The sequence below is a fragment of the Cervus canadensis genome, chromosome 13, assembly GCF_019320065.1.
Source record: "Cervus canadensis isolate Bull #8, Minnesota chromosome 13, ASM1932006v1, whole genome shotgun sequence".
NCBI lineage: Eukaryota > Metazoa > Chordata > Mammalia > Artiodactyla > Cervidae > Cervus > Cervus canadensis.
Genome location: NC_057398.1, coordinates 11,987,942 through 12,014,953, shown reverse-complemented (window position 1 = coordinate 12,014,953; position 27,012 = coordinate 11,987,942). Strand labels below are relative to the sequence as shown.

The 27,012-nt window shown below is 38.3% G+C and overlaps 1 protein-coding gene across 5 annotated transcripts in view; it reads right to left on the bottom strand.

Moving 5' to 3' along the window:
- Positions 1-536: 536 nt before the first annotated feature.
- The window catches only part of KCNK2 (potassium two pore domain channel subfamily K member 2), a 206,417-nt gene continuing 179,941 nt past the window's right edge, over positions 537-27,012 (bottom strand). For 4 of the 5 annotated variants that reach the window (XM_043485940.1, XM_043485937.1, XM_043485939.1 and 1 more), the window contains exon 7: positions 537-3,164. In XM_043485940.1, coding sequence (XP_043341875.1) covers positions 2,847-3,164 — 318 coding nt within the window. In that variant the 3' untranslated portion in view covers positions 537-2,846. The remainder of the gene's footprint in view (positions 3,165-27,012) is intronic. The other variant, XM_043485938.1, reaches the window with a different exon arrangement.

Genomic DNA, 27,012 nt, shown 5'->3' with positions numbered 1-27,012 from the left:
GTAGTAGGGTACATAGATTTATGTAATAAATTAAAAGAACTCCAAAATAATCATTTTACAGTTACTAGCTGTAAGGCAGGTAAAAAGCCTTGTCTAGAATCCATGTCTGACTCCAGATAAGAGAGTTTCTAATGCTTGCTGGGCTTGGTACTTTTTGTTTTCAAACATCTTTCAGGGCAAAACCACTCATTCTTAAACTAGTCCGTTTTAAAAATAAACTCATAGTTTATGTCAAAATCTTTATCAACGTTCTCTCCACAAGAGGTAAACAAAAGGAAGCTTGAAAAACAAAATTGCTATGATATGTACACACCTCCTTAGATTTCCCCCAATTCTAAGGATAATGTTGGGGACCAGTTTTAGGATATTTACTGAATATCAAGGTGCTTGGGAATGAAAAATTAAATTTACATAAGCTACTGACAAGGTATGTAGTCCAAATATTTGGGATATGAGGTCTAGAAGATTAGTTGGCAACTACCTTCTTTAGGCTTCAACACTGCCAGGATGTTTGACTGTTTTTTCTTTTTTTTTCCCTTACAAAAACATTCAGGTGCCCATGTTCAGCATTCCAATTACTTCAGGCAGGTCATGACAAGGTGTAACAATGACAAAATAAGACATTGACATAACAATTTAATAGAAACAATCTTGAATTTATATGCTCTTTAAAATATCATATTTCAAAAGTGAAATTTCAGGATTTTTACTTTTGATAAACAGCCACCAAGAAGAACATTTGCGTGTGTTTAACAAGGGTAGAAATACTGCATCAAAAATATTTCTTGAATATTGTGAACAAAGGAGCCACAAAAACTCAGCATGAACTGTGACATCCTGGAATTCTGCACAGCCAGGATCAGATCTAAACCCTCAGTAGCAAGCAGGAGACTCAGAAGATGCTGACTTTAATTACAAACTTTATTTGTCAATACAATTCACAGTTTATACATGGTGCAATCCACCATATGAACTTTCAGAATAGTTATCGAGGAAATGGGTGTAGCTTTCCTTCTAAAAGAGCCTGACTTTCCGAAATTTTGGTTAGAATTCTTTAAGTTTATAAAAGTACCTTCAACAAGTTAACTGAATATTTACATTTCTAGCTTAAATTTTGAAAAATAAGCATCTGTTAAATTTTCTTTTTTTTTTAAGATCCTGGGTTTATTTTTTAAGACCCTAATATGAATGCCACTTATTCAAATACTCCCACCCCCAAGAATAAAAGTCATGTTTTGCAATTATATTTAGGGAAATCATTTTCTTTCTGCATTTTAAAAATTTTATTTACAATGTACAGCAGATTTATGTATGAAAATAAAAGAAAGAGGAGCGATCTACTAGATGCCTTTACTGAATTTCTTCTGAATCCTGAAAACCTCCAAAGAGTTGCAGGATATAAAATTAAACTAAAGATGACTAACAGCCTTTTCTATCTTAAAAAAAAAAAAAAAAAAAGCTCTCAAGATTTAAATTGTGCTATAACAGCTTTTTCTCTAATGTCAGAGATGAATTATGCCTGCAATCTGCATTTTTCCATGTGCAAAATCACAGTGATCCAGTTTCAGCTTCTGCTTTCACACTCAGCCACAACTCAAGAGGTACACCCACGGAAGGCGAGGGCTGTGCCCAGCTCTGCCTACATATCCCCTCCCCTCACCGGGCACAAGTTACCCAGGGAAAGAAAACCATATAAGCCTTTCATACATCAGAAAACAGATAGATGCTGGCAGTAGAATGTTTATTAGCAAATGCTTATAACACATAGTTTGGCTCTCTTCGTGTCATCTGAGTGGCAATTCACACCAACTGTCTAAGTTCATCTTCAACAATATCCATTTTAACAGTTTTCTTTTGTCAGATCACTTATGGATATGTGTATATATATATGGATATATATATATGGATTTTCTTCTTCCACCTTTAAAAATGTGTATATATATATGTGTATATATATATATACATCATAGTTAGTAATAAATGATAAATTTTAAATACTGCCAGGAAAAAAAGGGACTGTTTGGGAGCAGTCAATTTTACTGGCCTGGTAATAATTACACTGTATACATGTACCATTGGTACCCGAGTCAAATAAATACTCAGAGGGGCCATCGCTGCACCTCATTTCTCTGCAGTGCCTGTAACACTAGGGTTTCTGAGTGTTGCTTCAGTGTCCATCTAATTTGGCATCTACTCCTTCTTCGGGCATCATCACTTCGGTCATTTTACACACTTTTCCAGCAAGGTATGGTATTCAAACGGGAGTTGTGGGGAAAAGGACTGTGGAGTTGAGCCTAGGGGTGGGGCAGGGGAGGAGAAACGACACATTAGCTAGAGAGGTTCTGTTTCTTCATAAGATAAGGCACTGACAGAAAATTTCTTAGGTAAAAGGCTGCATAAGAATTTCTTGCCATTTACAAAAAGAAATGTTGTCATCCATAAATGGTCCATATCTAGGCTCAGTTAGGTAGACCCTGAAAAGTAAGGACTGATCCCTCAAAGCTACATTATTACCAGAAACAATTATAATTCATTCTGAGGCCTTATGGCACATTAGGAAAAAAGGGAGGAAAACAGTCTGGGCACAAAAAAGGCATCAGACATCGCTTGTTTTATTCCACTTGTCAAAGAAAGTGGACTATTCCAACAAGCATCATCAAAAAAAAAAATAGTGCTGGCTCAGAATTCCAAATTCTCTTGATGGCAGATGACCATGATGGGTATATCTATTTTTTTTCCCCCTTTGGAGCTCATGCACAATTTTAAAAATGCTACCAGCAACAGTCATAAAGAGCATATAGAAGTCCTCACCTAATGGCTATGCCTGAGGCTCTTCAAAGAGAGGGCTACTTAATGTTCTCAATAACAGCAATTTCCTCGCCTGCACAATGTGGTGTCAATCCGTTCAAATAGATACTTTCTGTTTTCAGTAAGGAAGGCAGGACATCCCTCTCGCTGGCCAGGTGGTTCACGGACAGGGTCCTCCTACAGGGAGTCAGCTCCTGGTTGTGGTTCCCAGCCAGTTCTGCAGAGAGCTTCCGCTTGATGGAGGTGGCGCGCTGGAACTTGTCATAAATCTCCACGCTCAGCCGCCTCCTGGTTTCCTTGAATTCAGCCGTGACGTTGGCCGTCCACTCAGCAGCATGGGCTCTGAACTCTCCCACCTGGAACATGCATGCAGAGAAAAGACAGACATACCAACAGGACAGTCAACATTCTGTGTGCTTTATCCTCTGATCACTGAATTTGGAAGGTCTGAAAAGGAGGTTGTAGCTTTTTTTTAATAGGAGCCATCTGAGAATTGAGGTCACCGCACAATTTGTGAAGAGCAAGATTCTGTTTTATGCAGATATGACCCTAAAAATGAATCTATGAGCTTAAACTCTATTAACCAAATTATATGAGAGGTACTAGATGTCCTTGTTTCTGGAGATGAGTCCTGTCACTGATGCTATAAAAAGGCAATCTCTAACTTTTTAAAACTGTGTAAGTTTTTTTTTTTTAATTTGTAATTTTAAGAAGTATTTGAATGTGGAGAAGTCAGGAAGACACAGGAGAAGCAGCAAGACAGAGTAAAAGAGCCTGGAACGTGAACCCAGCTGACTTGGTTGGTTCTCATAAAAGCAATGCTTTCTGCTCTGGATATAAACACAGATTTTAGAGACCAGAAATGGTGTGTGCAAGAACTCTGAATTCAACCCCATACTGGTCATTTAGGAATCCTCTGTTTACTAAATAAGCAACAAAATGTTTTGTCTCTGCTTCCAGGGAAAGCAAATAGAAAAGGACTGACAAGTTTATTGTGAGGCCCATTTGAAAAATTTCCAAGAAATAGTTTCTCAATGAATGTTTATGGAATTAATTAATTTAACGTGTCTGAGCTCCCATTTCCTCAGCTGTAAAACAGGCATCTTTACAGTATATACCTAACAGGATGGTTGGGCTAATGTAGTTCAACTGCAATGTAATTATGACTGTGGCCTTTGTTTGAAAGTTGAAGAAAAAAAATTTTGCCAAATCCTAACCATGTGGCCCTAAAGAATCTGCCTGCAATGCAAGAGACTGGGGTTTGATCCCTGGGTTGGGAAGATGCCCTGGAGGAGGGCATGGCAACCCACTCCAGTATTCTGGCCTGGAGGATTCCATGGACAGAGGAGCCTGGTGGGCTACAGTCCACGGGGTCGCAAACAGACACAACCGAGCGATTAACACTTTCACCTTCAAGCATGTGCATAAGAATGTTCTCTCTGACCCCTTTAAAATAAGGTCTGTACTTTAGTGACCTAAAACAGAACAATGACCAATCCCATGGTAAACTTTTTCTTAATCAACTAGAATTCAGTAATCAAGAAGATTTCCTAGAATAATCTCCTAAGGTGGAACAAATCCCCCATCCCTCATTGGTAGCACTTTGGGGGCCCCACTTCACTCACTTTTTAAATGATGTGGGCACCTCCTTACCTGGCAAGTGAATAACTACAGCTTTGTTTGGTTTTGTTTTACCTCTGTTGCTTTTCGTTTTAAATTTTGATATGGGAAACATAATTGATAGTTTCTGCTATAGTTTGAATTCCTAAAAATTCATATATTGAAACCCTAACTCCACAGGTGATTGTATCAGGATGGGGGGCCTTTGGGAAGCACTTAAATCATGAAGTGAAGCCCTCATGAATGAGAGCAGCATCTTACAAAAGAGAATCTAGAAAAATCCCTCGCCCCTTCCACCATGTGAGGACACAGCAAGAAGGCTCTGGCTCCAAACCAGGAAGAGAGCCCTTTATCATGCTGACACTATGATTTTGAATCTCCAGAAATGTGAGAAATAAATGTTGTTTATAAGATCCCCAGTGTGTGGTATTTTGTTATAGCAGCCTGATGGAACTAAGTGAGGTTCTAAATATTTACACTGAAAGTCATAGATATGTGTGTGGGTTGTGGAGGGGGGTGGGTACACAAGATGGAAACTGTTCAAATATCCTTGGAAGGTGGCAGTACATAGCAGATCAACTCTTCCGCATCCACCCGTAATTACATACATGCATACATTTCATGATCTACTTTTTATTTTAAAAAGGTTTACTTTCTACTTGTATTGTCCTAACAAGGAATAATTGCTTGTTTTCCGGATCTGGTTTTGGAAAAAGCAAAAATGGAAAAATGAGAAGTTTGTGGCACACACAATTTGCAAGATCAAGCATTCCTTAATCACTGAGGCATCTTAGAGGGAACCTACAGGAAAAGAAGTGCTAATTTTATAGCAATTCAGCCTGAAGATTCTAACTGTTCTCATAAGGGACTGTGCCTGACTGCACTTAGCTCCAAAAACAATTACTGAAAGTTTAATTCTGCTTTGGGGAAACTCTCTGGTTAGGCAGTATTGATCAGTGGTTAGAAATGCTGAATCACTCCAAACACACTTATAAACAAACCCTCCAACTGTTTATATTCTTTTTCTGTTTACCCAGCCGTCTTTTTTATTAGACTAAGCATTTTTGAGTCTGGGGTCTATACTATATTCATTGGTGTATATAAAACATCTAGTGTCTGGAACAGAAAAAGCACTCAGGAGAAATTTGATGAATTGCACTGAATTAATAAGTAAACACTATTCATAAAATTTTGAAATAAATATTTTTAACATAAAAAGTTAAGAGAGTCAGTTGTTTCTCCGTTTTGATTTAATTTTAAAGACTTAAAATTTCTGTATGCTTACAGGGAGAACCTGATTAATATGGTCTTGAACAAAACAGTTATTATTGTCCAACATATCATTAAATTCTCCTAGTTTACATTACAAATAGATAATCTCAAGCAGTGTGAAATTTGCTATTTAAAATAAAACAATTGCTATTGATGAAAAGCTAAATATTCTATCTGGTTTTATTCCCATCTTAACAATGATTTTATTAAAAAGGAATTAACCTGTTCTATTTGAGAATTCATAGTTTTCTAAGTGTAAAAAGAAAAAATACTAATATACTATTTTCTATTATGAGCTTATCTTAATAGTATGGTTAATATTATAAAGAAAACAGCTAAGAGTCTACATATTTGTTTAAATGTTTTTGAAAAGTGTAAGAATTAACTATTATTCAATTTCCTCCCATAAATGACTGGTTAACCAGAAATAATCACTTTCTTAGAGGACATCCATCTGAGTAAGCCCCTAAATCATGCCTCAAGTCTGGAGGCACTGTCAAAACTGATGGACCTAAAATTAGGTCTATTCTCTTTTTGAAATTAATTTTTATTGGCGAATAGTGATTTTCAATATTGTGTTAATTTCTGCTGGACAGCAAAGTGAATCAGTTATACATATACATATATCCATTGCTTTTTGGAGTCCTTTCCTGTATGTCATGACAGAGTATTGAGCAGAGTTCCCCGAGCTATACGGTAGGCCCTTATTAGTTATCTGTATTATATACAGTGGTGTGTATATGTCAATCCCAAACTCCCAATTTAGAGGGAGGGATAAATTTGGAGTTTGGGATTAACAGATACACACTACTACATATAAAATAGAGAACCAACATGGATCTACTGTACAGCACAGGGAACACTACTCAATATTTTGTAATAACTTATAAGGGAAAAAATCTGAAAAAGAATAGCTATGTGTACACATATAATGGAATCACTTTGCTGTACATCTGAAACAAAGACAACATTGTAAATCAACTACGCTTCAATAAAAAACTTCTTATTGTTAATAATAGATGTTGCTTGTCTAAAATGCAGGTGTTAATGCTTTTAATTTGCTAATTTTCTATCTCCTACAACTAGGATGTAAGTTGTATGTATATCCCAGCACCTAGGATAGTACCTGGTATGTGGCTGACTTCTAAGAAATACCTGTTAAATGAATGAGTATATGCTCCCCAAATTCATGTTCTCTGTCATCTCACACCTGAATGATAACAAGAGCCACAGTATAGCATGCATACCACCACTGGTCTTTCTTCTCTGTTCTAACCTTTATTCCTCCTCCCTTTTGATGACCATTAATATTTTTGCAAAAATGGTCTTATATTAAACATACTGTTTTACAAATAGATTTTTTTTCACATAACCAATTTTAGTCTTTTTTTTCCCTGTTAGTACTCATTATACTATCTCACAGAGAAGGAAATGGCAACCCACTCCAGCATTCTTGCCCAGAAAATCCCATGGATGGAGGAGCCTGGTGGGCTACAGTCCATGGAGTCGCAAAGAGTTGGACACGACTGACTGACCAACACACACACACATACCAGCTCATAGTTTAAACTGGCTGTCTAGCAGTCCACGGGATGATGGATGTGGCATGCCCCTGTTGATGAATAAGGGTTTGTTCTTTGTTTGTCTTCTTTTGCTATAGCAAATAATACTTGAGTGAATATTCTTATATCCATATCTTGGTTAATGTGATCAAGAATTACTAGAAGTGGAAAAACTGTGTCAAAAGATACGTATATTTTCAGATTTTGAGGATGCTGAAATTTCCATCTAATCCCTACTGTCTTCAGACTCAAGGTTCCCAGTCACCCCATTATTTCCTCTTTTTGCACACTGAGGTAACCATTGTCTTTTCACAGCAAAAAAAAAGCACCAGATCATGGATCCTGCATAGAAACTCTTTTAGAGATTTTAATCATCTCTCTATTGTGACTGGAAATTTAATTGGTCATAAAAAATTGACTGAAAAATGAAAGCCTTCCTTAACTTGATCTGATTTTTCTCCAGAAGCAGGTTTCTTGAAGTCACCACGATCACTGAGGTTGCACTAATGACATACAGCTTTCTGCAGAGCAAGGTGCTTCCACAAATTAGTGATTCCTGCAAATTGGTAAAAGCCTAAATACAAGGAAAGCTCAGACTTGTCTGAGTTCATAACTCTTTAATTTCTCATCTTTGATCGAACTCAATCTCTAGCAGAGGCTGGTAGAATACTGCTTCTAGGGACATTTTTCTTTTCTTCTAATTTTTCTGGAGTTCCCAGGGGTGGAAATGCAATCTCTGGAGGTCATAAGGGCTGCATCTGGAAATATCATCAAACAGGGATAGAAGGGGTTAGCAAGAGGTGAGAAGAAGCCTCCATTTCCAGCTCTGTCACTTAGCTGGGTGCCTACAGCCAAGCAGTTTAACCTTTTTTGAGTTTCAGATTCCTTATCTATAAAATAAGGTCATAATAATCTATTTCACAGGAGACACAAATGGTGTGCATATGCATGTGTGTGTATGTGTGTGGGTGTCTGTGTTCTTACAACATAAAGGACTGCACAATTAGTGATTATGATGATAACACTGGGTAATGATGATATGGTTTGCTAAGGGCACTTTAAGAGCTTAAAGAAAACTACCAGATACAGAATAAGTGATACAGAATTGAAAAAAAATGGGACATTTTTCCCTGGAATATAATTCACAGGTTCTAAGCACCCAATGGCAGCATGGTCTAAGTTCTCTGATACTCTCACCAGAAGTGCTACAGATGGATTAAACTCAGAGTTCTGGAGATCTTTAAGGCATGAGGTGTTTTGAGAATGTTGGAAACATACATAAAAATTCAATTGGCCAATCATCCCAGTCAGAGACACTGAATGATATATTTCATCACTCGAATGTCAAGGCAAGAGACTGTGTTTGCCTTATCCTAATTATTACAACTGAAATAATACTGTAAAATATAATAGTGAATTTACTGTATCACTCAATAAACATGTATAACTCATAATAAAACGGACCCCCATTATTAATATAGGTCTATGTGACGGGATGGAGTAAATTTTGTATGTACAGATAGAGCCGACTATGTGCTAGGCATTGTTCTTTTAAAAGTATGAACTTATTTAATGTTTACAACAACTCTGTGGGGAAGATTCCTATTATTTCACAGAAGAAATTGAGGCTAGAGAGGTTAAAAAACTTTAGACACACAATGAATACACCAGGATTCAAATTTGGAGGTCTAACCCCAGCATATTGTTTTTGCCTCACCAGGAAAATCTTGTTAATTCTAAAGAATAAACATCTTTGGGAGGAGTGCAAGGCAAATTCATATTATGTGGAAATCCACCCTATAGCAGGTTATTACGGCGAGGATCTACCACCATAATTTCCTAAAGATATTGAAAAGAATGAAAATTTATTCATAAAAAATGCACTAGAAGCACTTACCAATTCAATAATGATATCTGTTTCCTCTCTGTTGTGCCCTTATTTTTCTACTATTCTTCATGATACTAGACAAGGAACATAGCAGTTCAAACTCAAAGCAAGAAGAAAAAAGAAAAGAAAGGAGAGTCCCTCAAAAACAAAACTAAGGCCATCAACATAGCTACTTATTCCCATTTCTCTAAAACATTCCTGACCTGAGAGAACTGTCTATACCAATGTATTCATTATTCATGTTCAAGTTTTCTTTAAAAAAAATATTCTATTTACAGGCAGATCTGATCAGAGTAGCATGAATTGAAAACCTTTTCCCTAAGGATATAAAGCAAAGCTGAACAGTTAGGATTTAATGGCCATTAAGTAACCTCCTTCACCAGACAACACTAAGAGGTTTTTCTTGTCTTTGAGCAACATTTTTTCCTGACCCTTTTGACAGTGGGATTTTAATTTACTCCTCTCAGTACTCAGAAACTTATCTACCTTAATGACTTGAGGAAAGTTAAATATTACAAGCAGGTAGCTGAGTTGAAATCATCCCTCTGGTTAAATATGTAAAAATAATTTGAAGCCTACTTTGCATTCGAATTTCAAAGGTTGCCTAGACTATAATTTCTGACAATTATCATTAATTCATTTTCTGAAGTATTCCCATTTCGTTGTACTGTTGAACTGTACTATTAAAAGAACAAGTCAAAGTATTCTCTTTACCAACCAGGTTAAAAACACACACACACATACAACTAAAAGGGTTACAAAGTGTCACATTATCTTGACAGAATAGTACATGATGTTTTTCTCTGGTTTTCAGAAAAGTATATGTAATATTCATAAGGTTTCCTTAATCTAAACTATCTTTTTTAGTTAGTAATTTCTCCACTTCTTAACACCACACATATTAACACAACTGTGTAAAGATTAAGTACAATAGTTTTAATTTTAAAAGTCAAGAAGGATAATAATACTAATACCATGATTTTATCTTTCATCAAAAACTGCAAAAGGATAATGCATATTATTAACTGCATTAATAATGAGGTGGGGTTGTGAAATCAGACACTCACTTGTTGTATAGTAAACTCAGCTTCTTAATTATTGTCACTGTAGTGACATACTGGCTCTGTGTCACTGAACACCTTTGAAAGCCTCCCCCCTGGTCTGGGGTTACTTTAACAACCTATATTACAGAGCTGATCCAACTTATATAACATTTTATTGTGTTATAAAAATATGGGAATTAAAATTCATGAAGCAAAATAATTTACATACGTTTTAATACAATTCTCCACATTTTTATATGATTGAGTTACAGTAACTAGACCTGTGTCTGTTAGTAAGTGTGGACACTCTATGATGGGGGGTGATGTTGGGGGGTGGTGTTTGGGAGTATGTTGGGGGGTATTGTTGGGGGGTGGTGATGGGGGATGGTCATCATCTGTTCATTATTTAATTCCTTAAACGTGTATAGTTGTGCAAAAAAAAAAAAAAACACCATTCAAAAATAATAACTGAATGAAAGGGTGGGCTGAAAACCTTAAAGGCATTCTCCACAAAATATCTTCATTATATAATTAATAAAACCAAAACACGTAATGACACTTCAAAATTCATTTAGGATATCTGGAGTTAACAGTAGTTTACCTATAACAAAAGAGTATTTTATATTCCTATAGGAATGCAAGTTGCTGTTTGCTCCCTAAGTCATGTCCGATTCTTTTGCGACCCCAGGGATTATAACCTGCCAGGCTCTCTGCCCATGGGATTTCCCAGGCAGGAATACGTTGTGGGTTGCCATTTCCTTCTCCAGGGAATCTTCCCAACCCAGGGATCAAACCCGAGTTTCCTACACTGGCAGGCGGATTCTTTACCACTGAGCCACCAGGGAAACCAAATGGAATACAAGACCTGTGTATTAAAAAACAGCTTTGCTTCCCTTCTTGCACTTTCCTTTCTAAGCAAATGAGCCCCAAAGCAGTTAGATGAACACAACTAGGGAGACATCAGTGTGACAGGTTTGGAGAGGGGGCCTTGGTACCAGAATGAAATGTCAGAGCTAGATCAGCATGAGGGGAGCACCCACACAAGGAGGCGCACCCAGTGTGGGGTTCGGAGCCTGAACGGGGTAAGGAGGACTACCCCACAAGGAAGTCCAGTGTATACTGCTGGAGACCAAGCGGAGCGACGGGCGTCCCTGGAGGGCTGGGAGCGGGCGCAGCAGAGGCGATTCGAGCCTGGCTATATACAAGGAGGAAAAAGATACTGGGAATAGCAAAGATTAGGTATTTTGCTGTAAGAGGAAGTAATTACAAATACAAAAAAGCAGAGCAGAGTAGAAGGAACTCTTGTGTTAGATTGGGATGGGAATATCAGTTTGAATTCATGATTTTCTCTGTAATTACTATTTTTTTAATTGAAGTATATAAGGCTTCCCTGGTAGCTCGGTCGGTAAAGAATCCACTGGCAATGCAGGAGACTATAGCACATGAGATGCAGGTTTGATCCCTGGGTTGGGAAGATCCCCTGGAGGAAGAAATGGCAACCCACTCCCAGTATTCTTGTCTGGAGAATCCATGGACAGGGGAGCCTGGTGGCTGGTGGGCTACAGTCCTTGCGGTCGCAAAGAGTCAGACATGATTTAGCGATGAAATAGCAACAAACATAACTGACATAACATCATATTGGTCTCTTGCGTCTCCTGCATGGCAGGTGGATTCTTTTCCCACTGAGCCATCAGGGAACCCCCCACGTAATAGTCACAGTTAAATGTCAGTGTTTAAGTCACTGATAATTAAATCCATTGCAATTAACCTACAATGAAAATTATTTAACCTAAAATGAAATATTTTAGATTTTAACTTAAAAATATGTGTGGGCAGACCCCACTTTTCAAAATACTTTCAGGGAATTCACACAGACTGTTGTTCTGGAGCAGTGTTTTGTAACTATGGTATCAGACAGCAATGAGAAAAGGTTTTCTCCTACAATCCATTCCCTTCCCCTCCTCCAGAGACAGAAGTTGTGATTCACTTCTTTATTCTCCTTTTCACCTTCTTGTCCTTCTCTATCCCATAGTTTAGGAAGAGAAAGTAAATATTTTTTACATTCCAAGAACATGATTGATTTAGGAAGTGTCACCCAACCATGAGCTTTAGGAGTTAGTCAAACCTCTTAAAACTGTATATGCACTTAGGGTTTGTGCATGTTTCACTGTGAAAGGGGATCAGAGCTCTTAACAAACTCAAAGAGGATGTGATCCACTAAAGCTTATAAACTCCTGCTCTATTAAGTAAATTCAACACTGACGTTTACAAGTAGAATCTTCCTTACTAAAAGTGGAAGACCGTTCAAGGCAATATGTTTTCTAAGTCTCATGATGTGTACTGTCTTATCTCAACTGCCTACCACGGTACAGGCGCATTGTGAACACTTATAAATCTTTGCTGAATAAATGTCCCAGAAGCCAAATGAATTTTAGATGTCATGAGGAGGTGAGTAGATTAAAGAGGAGAGGATGGTAGACAGGATTATGAAGTATGCTCTAATTTCAAATGAAGTGTGCCATGACACAAAGATCCACTGGAAAGGGGTTGGAAGAGAAGCTACTGATTTCCTGGTACTTCTTGGGTGAGACAGATAACCTCATGAATAAATACTGATACCTAATCACAAATCATGATTAAGTGCAGTTAAGCCAAGATAAGAAATGTGAAGAGTGCATATAAAGAGGAGGAATAATTCATATTAAAGGGGTCAGATGGGATGTCTGCAGAGATGTGACATTTGATCTGAGATCTGAAGCAGCTCTACAGTCAGCAAGGTGATAACGTGTGGAGAAGAACATTCAAGGCCAGGGCATGTATAAGAAGGGAAGGGACATGTGTGAAAAAAAGAGTTTGGTGCAATCAGAGAACTGAAAGAAGACCTGTGTGGCATGATTGTAGTGAATCTACAAGATGAGCTTTGAAAGGGAGGTAGGGCCCAAATTACATGAATGCAAAAGTCATGGTAATTAAAAGATTTTGAACTTGAGGCAACTCAACAATATGCAGCAGAGAATAACATTGTCAGATTTGGGTTTTAATTTCTGTGCATGCACCACATGCTGACAAAAAATTCTTGGGAATGCAGAAAAAAGAAACACAATTCTAGCTTCATTTATTTTTATTAAACTGCTACTAACATTTTCTGTATGGGATGACCCTAGGGCCTTCACTTGGTCCCTGTTCGATGGAGGAATGCCTGATCTCCCAGGGGAAGAACCTGATCTCCCTGATGGGCTAGGGGACAGGGGCTCACTCGTCCCCTTGCTGTCAGCATATTCTAGTGCATTCGAATTTATGGGCTATTGGACATCAGCAATATGATTACTCTCATAAAACCAAAATTCTTAAATCATAGAGTTTTTGTAAAAGTAAGGAATAAGATGGGGCATGGCCACGAAAATCTTTGTCACCAACATACTGGTGGCACATGCCGCATGGTATAATCTATGCATTTTTCTTTCTTAAAATTTGATGACCTAATTTGTGATGAGAAAGGTATTCCACAGGATGCTACTTGGCAGATATTTGGAAACAAATAAACTATTTCGCCTACCCCTTCAAAGGATATAAGATATATAAGATGGTAACTGCTATTCAAAAAAAAAAATTTTTGTGTGTACAATGATGGAAGAAAAAAAATTTAATAGGTGTTTGAACATACTGTCATTGTTATATCTGTCCCCTCAAATGGGGTGCTACTTATCAAATCACATATCTTAATACTTAGCAAACTTGGAAGAAGGATTTTACCACCTGTAGGAAAGACTCTCAAACAAAGGGTTTCCATGGATATTAAAAATGGGCTAACCTTAAAAACAATGGTTTGGCATCAGAGAAGATGGATATTTCCTAACTTAAAATAATTTTCACAACTAGTGAATAATATTTTAAAATGAGTTCAGTGTTTAAAAGGCAGAATTTAAAATGTACTTCTTTCATTTGCACTATATGATTTACCTTTTTCTGATATACCATCAATTTAAGAATCAAAATAAACTGCATTACAGACTAGAATTGGGGATTACTATAATGTGGAGTGCTAAATCCAGATCTGAAAAAGTTAACGGGACATACAAATCATACTATTCTCATTATGAATAATTTTTTTGTGAGAGCAAAAAAGACTGAATTACCAGTAAGCACAATTAAAACATTTTAAACTACTTAATTTTCATCTTTTAAAATTTCTCCCTTTACATATGTTGTAAATATATATCTAAATATCGGTACAGGAATACAGTACTGCAGGTATGTAATTTACAAATGAGTATGCATACCGTAGAGGTACAGGCTCAAAACGTTTTTACTAATAACAATTCACAGTAAAAATTCTGGAGACCACTGAAGAAAGGAAGCAGAAAGGTGAGGAGGGAAGGAAGACATCTAGTTAGCATGCTAACTGTGATGGATCAGGCAAGCTCAAAGAGTAGTTTTAGAGTATGGGCACAGAATGTACACGGAAGCACTTAAATGTGTTTTGGTGACTTTATCATTAGAACGTGTGATGCACAAACCATGGAGGTGAGAAAAACAAAGCATCGGAATGACTGCAGGGTGGTCCAGTGTTAAGACTTCCCCTTCCAATGCAGGGGATGTGGGTTCAATCCCTGGTTGGGAAGCTAAGATCCCACATGCCTCATGGCCAAAAAACCAAAACATAAAACAGAAACAAGATCGTAACAAATTCAATAAAGACTTTTAAAATGGTCCACATCAAAAAAAAAAAAAAAAAGAATGCAAAGATTTTGGCATGAGCAAATGAATACACGTTAAGTGATAATTTACTTAGGGCTGGAACCTGAGACGAGATCATGTTAAGTTAGAGATGATAAAGTAGTGGTTTATTATAAAGCATCTCTTGCACAGCTGCTGCTGCTAAGTCGCTTCAGTCGTGTCCGACTCTGTGCGACCCCATAGAGCAGCCCACCAGGCTCCCCCGTCCCTGGGGTTCTCCAGGCAAGAACACTGGAGTGGGCTGCCATTTCCTTCTCCAATGCATGAAAGTGAAAGTGAAGTCACTCAGTCGGTCCGACTCTTAGCGACTCCATGGACTGCAGCCTACCAGGCTCCTCCGTCCATGGGATTTTCCAGGCAAGTTGCACAGCAGCTCCTGCCAACTTCTCAGCAGAATTTCCATCTCCAGGGAGCACAGGAGCCCCACCAATCTCCCCCTCCAGCATCCCTGGCACCATAACCTTTGCTTTAGGTCAGCACCCACTGTTATGGCCTTATCCTGGACCTAATCTCTGACCATAAGTCCAGTCTCTAGCTCTTTTACGCTCTTACCACCAACATCCCATACGGTGACTGCACTGAGCCTCGTAGGCACTCGGTTCATTCGTGTCTTAGTCCACTGGTCCCTCTTGACTCTTTCCTTTGCTATTCTAGCTACTCCCCATAAAGCATCACCCCTGTACCCTCCCAGGACCCCATAAATTCCCTCAAACACTATTTCTATACCTACTTTGATAGTCACATATTGTATCGTGGCTACTGGTTTACATCTACTACATTTTCTACTGGACCCTTATCATTGAAGCCTGAGACTGTGTCTAACTGGGTCATTTTTTATCTCCAACATCAATCTCATTGCCTGAACACAGCGACTGCCCCATAGAACTTTAAAATAACTGAACTGTACAGATAAAAGTAACTGCTTTTTCTTTTAATTATTTACCTTGAATCTATTGAAATAGGTAAATGATATCTATCAATGCTCAAAAGTCCAGTTCAGTCAGTAAACTAAAGGTAATTGTTTTAAATTTTAAAGCCATTAAGGCTATCATCAAAAAAAAATCCACAAACAATGAATGCTTGAGAGGGTGTGGAGAGAAAGGTACCCTCCTACAGTGCTGGTGAGAATATGAAGTGGAACAGCCACTACGGAGAACAGTATAAAAGCTCCTTAGAAAACTAAAAATAAAATACCATATGATCCAGCAATCCCATTCCTGGGAAAAACATGCTCTAAAAGGGTGCATGCACCCCAGTATTCACTACAGCACTGTTTATAATAACCAAGACACGGAAGCAACCTAAGTGTCCATTGACAGATGGATGAATAAAGGTGTGGTACAAATATGCAATGGAATATTACTCAGCCATTAAAAAGAATGAAATAATGCTATTTGTAGCAACATGGATGGACCTAGAAATTGTCAAGCTGAGTGAAGTCAGTAAGACAGAAGAGGAGAATATCATATGACATCCCTTCTAGGCAGAATATAAAAAGAAATTATACAAATGAAGTTAATTACAAAACAGAAACAGACTCAGATTTAGAGAACAGACATATGGTTGCCAATGGGGAAGAGACACTTAGGGAGTTTGAGATCGACATGTACACACTATTGTATTTTAGGTGGATAACCAACAAGGCCCTACTGAAGAGCGCAGGGAACTCTGCTCAATGTCACGTGCCAGGCTGGATGGGAGGGGAGTTTGGGGGAGAATGGATACTTGTACATGTAGAGCTGAGTCCCTTCACTGTCCACTACAACATTGTGAATCAGCTATACTCCAATATAAAATAAAGAGCTAAAAAAAAAATGTAAAGTATTAAATCCAGTCTGTATTCATGACATTTAAGCACACTGGAAATCCAATTCCAAGCAATGCCAGTTATGCATTCTTTTTTTTTTTTTTTTCTATGAAAGTTAAAAAAAGTTACTTGGGCTTCCAGGGATAAACCAGTGTCTGATCAGGTGCATTTCTAGAATCAGGGTCAGTGCAAGTTCTAGATGAGGAGCTGGAGGATTTCAGGGTGTGAAAAAGAAGAGAAGTGAGTAATAAAGAAGTGAGAGAAGAATGTCTTCAGTTTATTGTTGTCTGTTGTTCTTATTTTCTGAAGTTAATGCATTTGTATCTAAAGACATGCTCTATTAGTTTAAGAATAGTTTTCTCATATTTAAAATTTACACAAAGGAATGTGAAGACAATATTCAATATGGTCTAAGCAAACAGATCCAGGAAAAATCATATTTCCAACTTCTTTTTCAAAGGGGAATCTGACTCCAGAAAACTGCTCTTACAGAGTAAACTCTCTCCTATATAACTGCATGGGTGTGGGTGGTCGACCTTTACAGAAATCCTCTGAAATATTTGATGATCCACATATAGCTATTCACCTTGACACATCAGATGAAATGCGGAGGCAGCAACACTAACCCTAATATTAAGCTCAAAGATATTCTCCAAGAGCTGCTTCAAACAGGGAAAAGAACAAGTAAGGTGAATTGGCACGTGTATGTCAACGCCTTTGCAACTTGCCTTTTACTCTTATCCTTTCTAACTCCTTGAAATATCAATTAAGACAATAAAATTTCTGGAAGGAAAAAACACAATCTATATCATTAGCACAGAAGAAGCAGCTCTGTTTTAAAACAAGTTATTGCCTGAGATTCTTAGTCTATATTCTATAAATAGGCTACAGTCTATATTTTCATCTTAGTCTACAGCTGTGCTGTCCACTTCAGTGGCCACTATCATTCTGGTTATTGAATACTTTAAAGACGGCCAGTCTGATTTGAGATGCACTGTAAATGTAAAATACATATCAGATAATAAAATTTTATTACAAAGACTGTAAAGTATCTCATTTATATTTTCTATTTTCAACATTTACATATCACAATGATAGTAGTTGAATATATTGTTAAATAAAATATATTATTAAAATGAATTTCATGTTTCTTTTTACTTTTTTAATGAGGCTATTAGAAAATTTAAAAGTTACACATGTGACCTAAATTTGTTAAAGTTTAACATGTTAAAGTTACACATGTGACTCATTTCTATTGGGCAGCAGTGGTCCATAGAATGCCCTTCCAATGCCATCTTTAAATTGGACTCAAAAAATCATGCTTTTATTCTTTTATGAATGTGCACAAAAACTTTCAGAAAACAAGTAAAAGTGGTCACGTCGTTTTGGAAAATAATACAAAATCAGCAATTTTCCCCAACTCAATTTCAACAAATAAAACTGGCAAATGGATAAATATGCCAGATGGATAAATAAAACAAATAAAACTTCTCTCATGGTCCAGTGGTTAAGACTCCACGCTTCCACTGCAGGGGGCATGGGTTCAATCCCTGGACAAGGAGCCAAGATCCTACATGCCACGTGGCCAAAAGAAAAAGAAGTGACAGAAAAGGTCTAATAATGCAGTATTCACTGCATATGGAACCAGTGTTCACAATGGCAAGATGGCAATGATCACGATGGCAATGATCACAATGGCAATGGCAAGATAATCTTACGGAAAGGCTGTTCACTGTGCCTGAGAGGCTCTGTCTTACAAGCACATCGGCATATTCCAATTAACTTGGCAAAACTATGATGAGGCTGCCTAAGAAACAGGAGGGAGAGATAGAAAATTAAGGAAGGGGCAATGGAAATATTGCGGATGGGACAGAAAGGCACAGTGGGTCTCTCACCCCAGAGTTCAGGGGCTTTCCCGAGTGATGTGCATGCATCAGAAAGGCCATGAACCTCTGTCCTCAGCTGTGTCTACTGATGGTGGATTTAGGATTTAGGAGAAAACAATGTCACAGAATGTAAGGATAAAACATAGGAAGCAACCACTGTGAAAAAAAGCCAAAGAACCATACATTAATCTCCCTTCAATAGATGCTTCTAAATAATATCCCGAAAGGCAGCATAATGGACACACACACCCCTTGACTGTGGCAGTCGGAGCATCCAAAGCATCTACTCCCACCATACAAACAGTACAGAAATCTACTGAAAAAGGGAATGAAATGGAACCTCTTCACTTCCGCGAATCTCCTCCAGGCTAACGTTCCCATAGAGCACTTATGATATCACTTCATGCTTTAGAGAACATGATTTGACCTATTTTTGTTTGTATCCATTTAACAGAGAGCTGTGTTATAGTGGGTCTCTGTTATACTTTGGTCTGGTTATTTTAGCAAGCTTGCCTTACATCAAGTCTTAAAGGGGAAGGAATATTCAGGAAAGTGAGAAGAGGCTGGGAGAAGCAATAACAAATTCAAATGCCAGAGTTACCTGTTGTTTTTGATTTGATACTAAGTACATCTGGATTCATTATCTTTCACATTAAACCAACAGTCACAGAGGGTGGAGTGGGACAGAATTTTTGCCTAAGTCTAATTTTTTTTTTTTTTTCCTAAGTCTAATTTTATTCAGGGCTTCCCAGGTGGCACTAGTGAAGAAACTGCCTGCCAATGCAGGAGACTCAAGAGATGTAAGTTCGATCCCCTGGTTAGGAAGATCCCCTGGAGTAGGAAATACTGGAGTAGCCCACTCCAGTATTCTTGCCTGGAAAATCTCATGGACAGAGGAGCCTAGCGGGCTACAGTCCATGGGGTCACAGAGTCGGACATGATTGAGCATGCACACAATTTTATTTAACATGTTAAAAGCTCATGACAAAAGCTTGCAGAGCTTTAACTGTTTGAACTAGCTTCTAGCTTAATGGTATCAAACTTTGTACTACATCTTACAGCAATGACCCAAGTTTTAAAAATTTAAACATGAATTGTTTTGGTGTATCGGAAATTATAACCAGTGTGTATGTCAAGCTATTAAATTATTACATTAATCTCTTAAATATTAATTACAATCTATTTTGTTCCTGTAAACAATAACAGAATTGAATAAAAACCACCAAAGTTAAGTATACTTGGGTTCTACTGAAAACATTAAAAAATGAATAAAATTAAAATCATCTGGTTCAACAGAGAGGAAAACTAGCCCTTTCCTCTTTTAGCACTGAAATACAAGATAGGCTAAAATTGAAAGTAAGCATGAAAAACTAACTCCATATGTTATTTTAGATATCTCCAAACTTTTCCAAATTCCAAAGTACACTCTTTGAATTCTGAATCATTTTATCTCTACACTTTTGCATCTACTCAGCTCAACAAGCATTTACTGAGTGTCTATTATATGCCAAGCACTGTTTTACTTCATTTCAATGGAGTAAGATAGCAAAAATTCATTCCCGATGAACAATACCTTCTGAAATAAGAAATAGGCAATAAACAACAAAATGATCAATGAATAAATCACTCAGAAAGTTAGAATTTGGTAAATATAATGAGAAACTAGGACAGGGCAAGAAGAGTCAAGAGAGCTGGGGGGAAAGGGGTTTCAGCTTTAAATAGGGTGGTCGATGTGGCCTCATTGACAAAATGGTAGGTGATGAGAATGTTCTCTTTGTCAACTATAATTGGCACTTGCCACTGGCACTTGCCATCTACCTCTACAAGAATTTAATCATGTGCCACTGCAGCCCCTGAAAGGAGTTCAGGGCGGAGAGCACAGAGGAGGCACTCACTCTGTACTCGGAAAAACTGACAGAACAGGTCTTCAGATAGTTAGATATTTTCAGGAGCCAGTTTTATGAGCCCAGCTTTTCTATTTCCTGATGTCTAGAAAGGCCCTAGAATTCTTCACGGTGACACCTGCTCCCCATGACTAGCAGAAACCTTCTGCAAAAAACATATCCTTGATTGCATGAACTCCCCCTTCACCAAAATCACATACATACTGACCTCCTCTAGCTCTCTGAAGCAGTTTCTCAGAGCTGTCTGAGGTGTCTTCTCCCTGGCAATCATCCTTATTTTGCCCCAAATTAAACCTCACTCACAACTCTCACGCTGTGTATTTGTTAAAGTAGATATCTTCCACAATGGTTACTGCAGCAGCATTTCCAATGAAGAAGGAAAGCCACCAAGGCCAAAGATTTTTTTTAAAACTCATTGTACAAATTCTGATGTTAAGTTAAACTATCAAGGTCTGCCATAATACTGTTTATCTTCAGTATCTGATGGCAGAGGAAAGATATCAAAGGGCGGGGTAGAACTGCAAGGGAGGATTTTAAATTGAAGAAGTAAAAAGTCATACTATTTATAATTTTGATGAGTTTGTTTTCACACAAAAGAGTTTTCTCCCCTAAAATTGTTTCTGGAATGGTGACTTGTTTTCATTATTATAAATTAAAAAAATTTTTTTAAATACTAGAAGATATTAGGAAGTGAGGCAAGCAAATAGATATCCTGGAAAAGAGTATTTCTAATGCAGGAAACAATCAGCACAAAAGCAATGGGACAGGGTTTGTCTATGGTGGGGAGGAACAGTAAGAAAAGTCACGGTAAAGGGGACTGGATTGCACAGAACCTTTTATATTATTTTACAGACTCACTCTGAGATCAACAGGGAGACACTGGGAAACATAAGCAGAGAGATGATATGTTACAACTTGTTTCAAAGGACTACTCTAGCATCTTGGTTGAGTATAAACTTCACAGAGAACAAAAGTAGAAGCAGGAAGACTGGTTAGGATGCTTTGGGAATAATCCAGGTGTGAGTTAGTGATGACATGGAAAACAATCATGACAAAGTGAGAAGTGGTTTGAGTCTGAATGTGTTTTCCAATCAATCCTGTAGGACTGAAAGTAACATTGGAAAGAGAGGGGTCAACAATACCATCTTGTTTATGTAATCTTCCCCAATTCACTCAACTAGATTTAGCAATTCCACTTCTGTACACCATTGAACACAAAACTTCTTCTTTATATTTCTATCAGAGTTCCTACCCTGTAGCAATCTTTTTTGTTATTGTTTAGTCGCTAAGTCGTGTCTGATTTTTTGTGATTCCATGGACTGCTACACACCAGGCTCCTCTGTTCTCCCCTATCTCTAGAGTTTGCTCAAATTTATGTCCACTGAGTTAGTGATGCTATCTAACCATTTCATCCTCTGCTGCTCCCTTATCCTTCTTTCTTCAGTCTTTCCCAGCATCAGGGTCTTTTCCAATAAGTCAGCTCTTCGCATCAGGAGGACAAAGTACTGGAGCTTCACCATCAGGATCAGTCCTTCCAGTGAATATTCAGGACTGATCTCCTTTAGGATGGACTGGTTTGATTTCCTTGCAGTCCAAGGGACTCTCAAGAGTCTCCTCCAACACCACACTTCAAAAACATCAATTCTTTGGTGCTAAGCCTCCTTTATGGGCCAACTCTCACATCCATACATGACTACCGGAAAAACCACGGCTTTGACTACACGGACCTTTGTTGGCAAAGTGATGTCTCTGCTCTTTAATATACTGTCTAGGTTTGTCATAGCTTTCCTTCCAAGGAGTAAGCATCTTTTAATTTCATGGCTGCCGTAACACTCTATAGTGATTTTGAGCCCAAGAAAATAAAATCTGTCACTGTTTCCATTGTTTCCCCATCTATTTGCCATGAAGTAATGGGACCAGATGCCATGATCTTAGTTTTTTGAATGCTGAGCTTTAAACTAGCTTTTTTAGTCTCCTCTTTCACCCTTATCAAGAGGTTCTTTAGTTCCTCTTCACACTCTGCCATTTGAGTGGTATCATCTGCATATCTAAGGTTGTTGATATTTTTCCCAGTAATCTATATTCCAGCTTCTGAGTCATCCAGCCTGGCATTTCACATGAGGTACTTTGCATATACATTAAATAAGCAGGGTGACAACATACAGCCTTATTATACCCCTTTCCCAATTTAGAGCCAGTCCATCGTTCCATGTTCGGTTCTAATTGTTGCTTCTTGACCTGCACACAGGTTTCTCAGGAGACAGGTAAAGTGGTCTGGTATTCCCATCTCTTTAAGAATTTTCCACAGTTTGTTGTAATCTACACAGCTAAAGGCTTTAGCATAGTCAATGAGGCAGAAGTAGATTTGGGGGGGGGGGGTGGGGAATTCCCTTGCTTTCTCCATGATCCTACGAATGTTGGCAATTTGATCTCTGCTTCCTTTGCCTCTTTGAAACCCAGATTTTACTTCTGGAGGTGCTTGGTTCACATACTGCTGAAGCCTAGCTTGAAAGATTTTAAGCGTAACCTTGCTAGCATGTGAAATGACTGCAACTGTATGGTAGTTTGGACATTTTTTGGCATTGCCCTTTTTTGGGATTGGAATAAAATCTGACCTTTTCCAGTCCTGTGGGCACTGCTGAAAATTTTCCAAATATGCTGACACAATGAGTATAGCACTTCAACATCATCATCTTACCTATACGTTTCGCATTGGGGGCAAATGCTGTCACTTTTTATGCCCCTATTCCCAATACCTATAAAATGCCTGACGCACCATGGACAACCAAAACATGTTTGCTGAACAAACCAGTCAATGAGTTCTTATGGAATGAAGCCATGTGTGCATATTTTGTGGGGGCGGCAGAGCAGTCTACAACTAGCATAGCAGAAGCACAGCTCAGTGAAATCCTTATTTCTCCTATACTCAGGCTATACTGCCTTTAGATTAATCCACATTTATGGAAAAGTTTGCATGTTGCTGTCCACGTGGCTTCAAAATAGGAAAGCAATTTTCATCCTGCTCTGATTACATATGTCCTTTTCAGACTTTATTGCTCATTTGGAAATGTGTATTGAACACAAAAGTAGCCCTTAAACTGAACTTATATTTAGGTTAAATCTATCCAACAGGCTCTCAAAGCATGGTAGAAATGGCATAACTTAGAGTAAAGATGAATATATAATATCCATACATTTATGTGTGTGCTCTGCTTAGTCTCTCAGTCATGTCTGACTCTCTGTGACCTCATGGACTGTAGCCCACCAGGCTCCTCTGACCATGGGATTCTCCAAGCAAGAACACTGGAGTGGGTTGCTATCCCCGCCTCCAGGTGAATCTTCCCAACTCAGGGATTGAACCCAGGTCTCCTGCATTGCAGGCAGATTCTTTACCATCTGAGCCACCAGGGAAGCCCTATATTTATGTATGAAGATGAATATGTGTGATATTTTCCCAGGTGGTACAGTGGCAAAGTATACACCTGTCAATGCAGGAGACACAAGAGATGAGGGTTCGATCCCTGGCCCAGGAAGATCCCCTGGAGTAGGATATGGCAACCCGCTCCAGTATTCTTGCCTGAAAATTCCATGGACAGAGGAGTCCCAAGGGCTACCGTCCATGGGGTCACAAAGAGTCGGACATGATCAAGCACACATGAACAACAACAATATATAAAATACTGGATAACATAAAAATACCCTCACTAATAGAAATATTTTAGCTTCTTATGAACAGGCACCAGAAAACTGAAAGAGCCATAGATATATTCCAAAATTTGGCAATTATGAGAAAGACCATGAAAAATATCATCATATTTTTATACACCGCTTCCAATTTTGGAAATAAATTCCTTTGTATAGCAAGATTTCCCAACATGGCTGATCTTCTACCTAACTTTAGGACAATATTTCACAGAAACATTTTGCTTTAAAGATAACTAACTGCTTGTTGATATGGAGAGATTATGAAACTAGTAAAGGCCAGAGTGGTTAGGAACAACTAGGTGTAGTAGTGATAAACAGTTACAAGATGTGAGAAGCTTTTTGTTTTAATTCCACAGGTGAAAAAACGGACATTTCAGGGATTATGTGCAGCCTGATATTCCAGAGCTAGAGTTTATCCTTGGACTGGGACCCTTTTCACTATAAACATGACTATTCTGGTGAGCGTGTCTATTCATTTGTCTGTTTTGTTTGTTTAATTACAGAAATGTAAGTCAAATACATATCCACAGTTACTAAGAACAATCTTACCTGAAGAAGGAAGTTGCTTTAGACTAAGATATCCAGTATCATGTTTAAGAATTTAAACAGCCATCTCCATTTGTAGAAGAGTATTATATATATGCATATATTGTGTATGCATGTAATATATATCTGTATATCTACACATATGTATGTATATAGTATATATTGAATTCTTTTTTGTTTCTATTTCAGTAGAATACTTCTTTAAAACAATTGGAATATAACAGCTTTCCAATGTCTCTACTGCACAACACTGTAAATCAGACATATGCATGTATATATCCCCCTCCCTCTGGAGCCTCCCCCGGCCCCCACCCCTCCCCTGCCCCTCCCCCCTTCCCCCCGCCCCCTCCCCCAGGTCATCACAGAGGACTGAGCTGAACTTCCTGTGCTATAGAGCAGAGTCTCATTAAGCAGTCAATGCTACTCTCTCAATTCCTACCCTGCCTTCCGCCCTGTGTCCACAGATCTGTTCTCTACATTGTACCAACTTATCTTCAGCTGGTTTGGTCCCTGTGTATGAGCGTGTGTGTGTGCGTGTGCGTGTGTGTGTGTGCGCACGTGCATGCTCAGTGGCTCGGTCGTGTCTGATTCTTTGTGGCCCCACAGACTAGCCTGCCAGGCTCCTCTGCCCATGAAATTTTCTAGTCAAGAATACTGGTTTCGGGTGCCCCTTCCTACTCCAGGGGATCTACTTGACCCAGGGATTGAACCCCTGTCTCTCGCGTCTCCTGCACTTGGATGCGGACCCTTTACCACGAGCACCACCTGAGAAGCCCCAGTTTGGTCCCTGCGCTCAGGATAAGGAATACCCAAATAGAATGAACGGATCTAGAGTGGTAAGCAGACCCCAGGAATAGGCTACAGGGCCAGGGGTTGCAGAGTGAGATGCCAAGGGGGAACCCTTTGCAAAGATGACCAAGGAACTCTAGCAGCAATATTGTCTAATTGCCCAAGCTTAAAGTGTTCCCTTCTCTACTCTGTAATTCCCTTAAGTTATCCCCAAGCCTTCCACAAAACTATATAAATTGTTTCAGCCTCACACTAGCTGCTTTCTGGGAAACAGAGTGAGGAGTCTAAAACCATGAAAGCAGTTAAGTAGTCCCAGAGAGAACTTCAGCAGTTATATGACATGGCTGGGTGGGAGAAGAGGGAAATTCTGAGCTGCAGTTTAGATTGACAAGCGACAGGGATGGATCTGTGAGTGTAAGAGTACAACAGATTAGTCTGTCTTCAAGTTGAGATGCGATAATCAGTCTACAGTCTATACATAATAAAAACAGAATTTGGCAAAGTTTTAGCCAAGTACTAAATAAAGGATACCAGAAATGTCCAGCCATATATAATTTTGCATAATGTATAGGTCATAATCTAATGATAAATTATAACATGAAAATTATTTATAGAAACTGGCTTGGAAATACAGTTGAATGTTAGAATATTAGGTTCAACCATATGCAATTGTTTTTCTTAAGGTCAAAAAAGTTGAATGTCAACAGTTCAACCTAATAAATTTCAAAAATAATATTACACAAGGAAATCCTGCTCTTTCATATCTATGATTATTCTGGTATGATGCACTGGTTTTTTGAAACTTAAATTTGTTGAAATTTCTTTATTTCAGAGAGCTTACATATACAACAGATTTAATATCACTGGCCCAATTTTGAGTGGGTACATAATCCTGAATGAGTGGGAGAGACTGCTTTTTTTATAGGAACAGGAATATTTGGTCTCTGGACAATTTAAATCCCGCCTATACTTTCTTTAAAAAGCAGGTTGCTCTATTTCACTTCAGCTCTTACCTTGATGCTTCCATTTTAGTAAAACCATTAGCGAATCTTAAGTAAGATAAATACAGGTAATATATCTTAAATAATATAAATACAGATAATAAACATAATCCTATCAGAGATTTGGAAGCTAATACAAAATTCACCAAATATGAGTATGGCTCATAAAATTTAAATCTTCTAAATTATTATTGCTACTTTAACTCTGTTAGAGCAACTGTATTTTACTGTTTTACTGGATTAGTCAGGACAGGCGAGGTTATGACCTAGAACAAACAGCTCCTTAATATTAGTGGCTTAAGGCGACAAAGGCTAATGCCTCACTACTGCTGAATGCCCACAACACGTCAGCATCAGGCTCTGCTCAACATGGTTAAACTGGGGCCCAGGCTGACACAGCGCCGTGATCTTTATGGTCCCCGAGCCAGAGGCAAGTACGCCCCT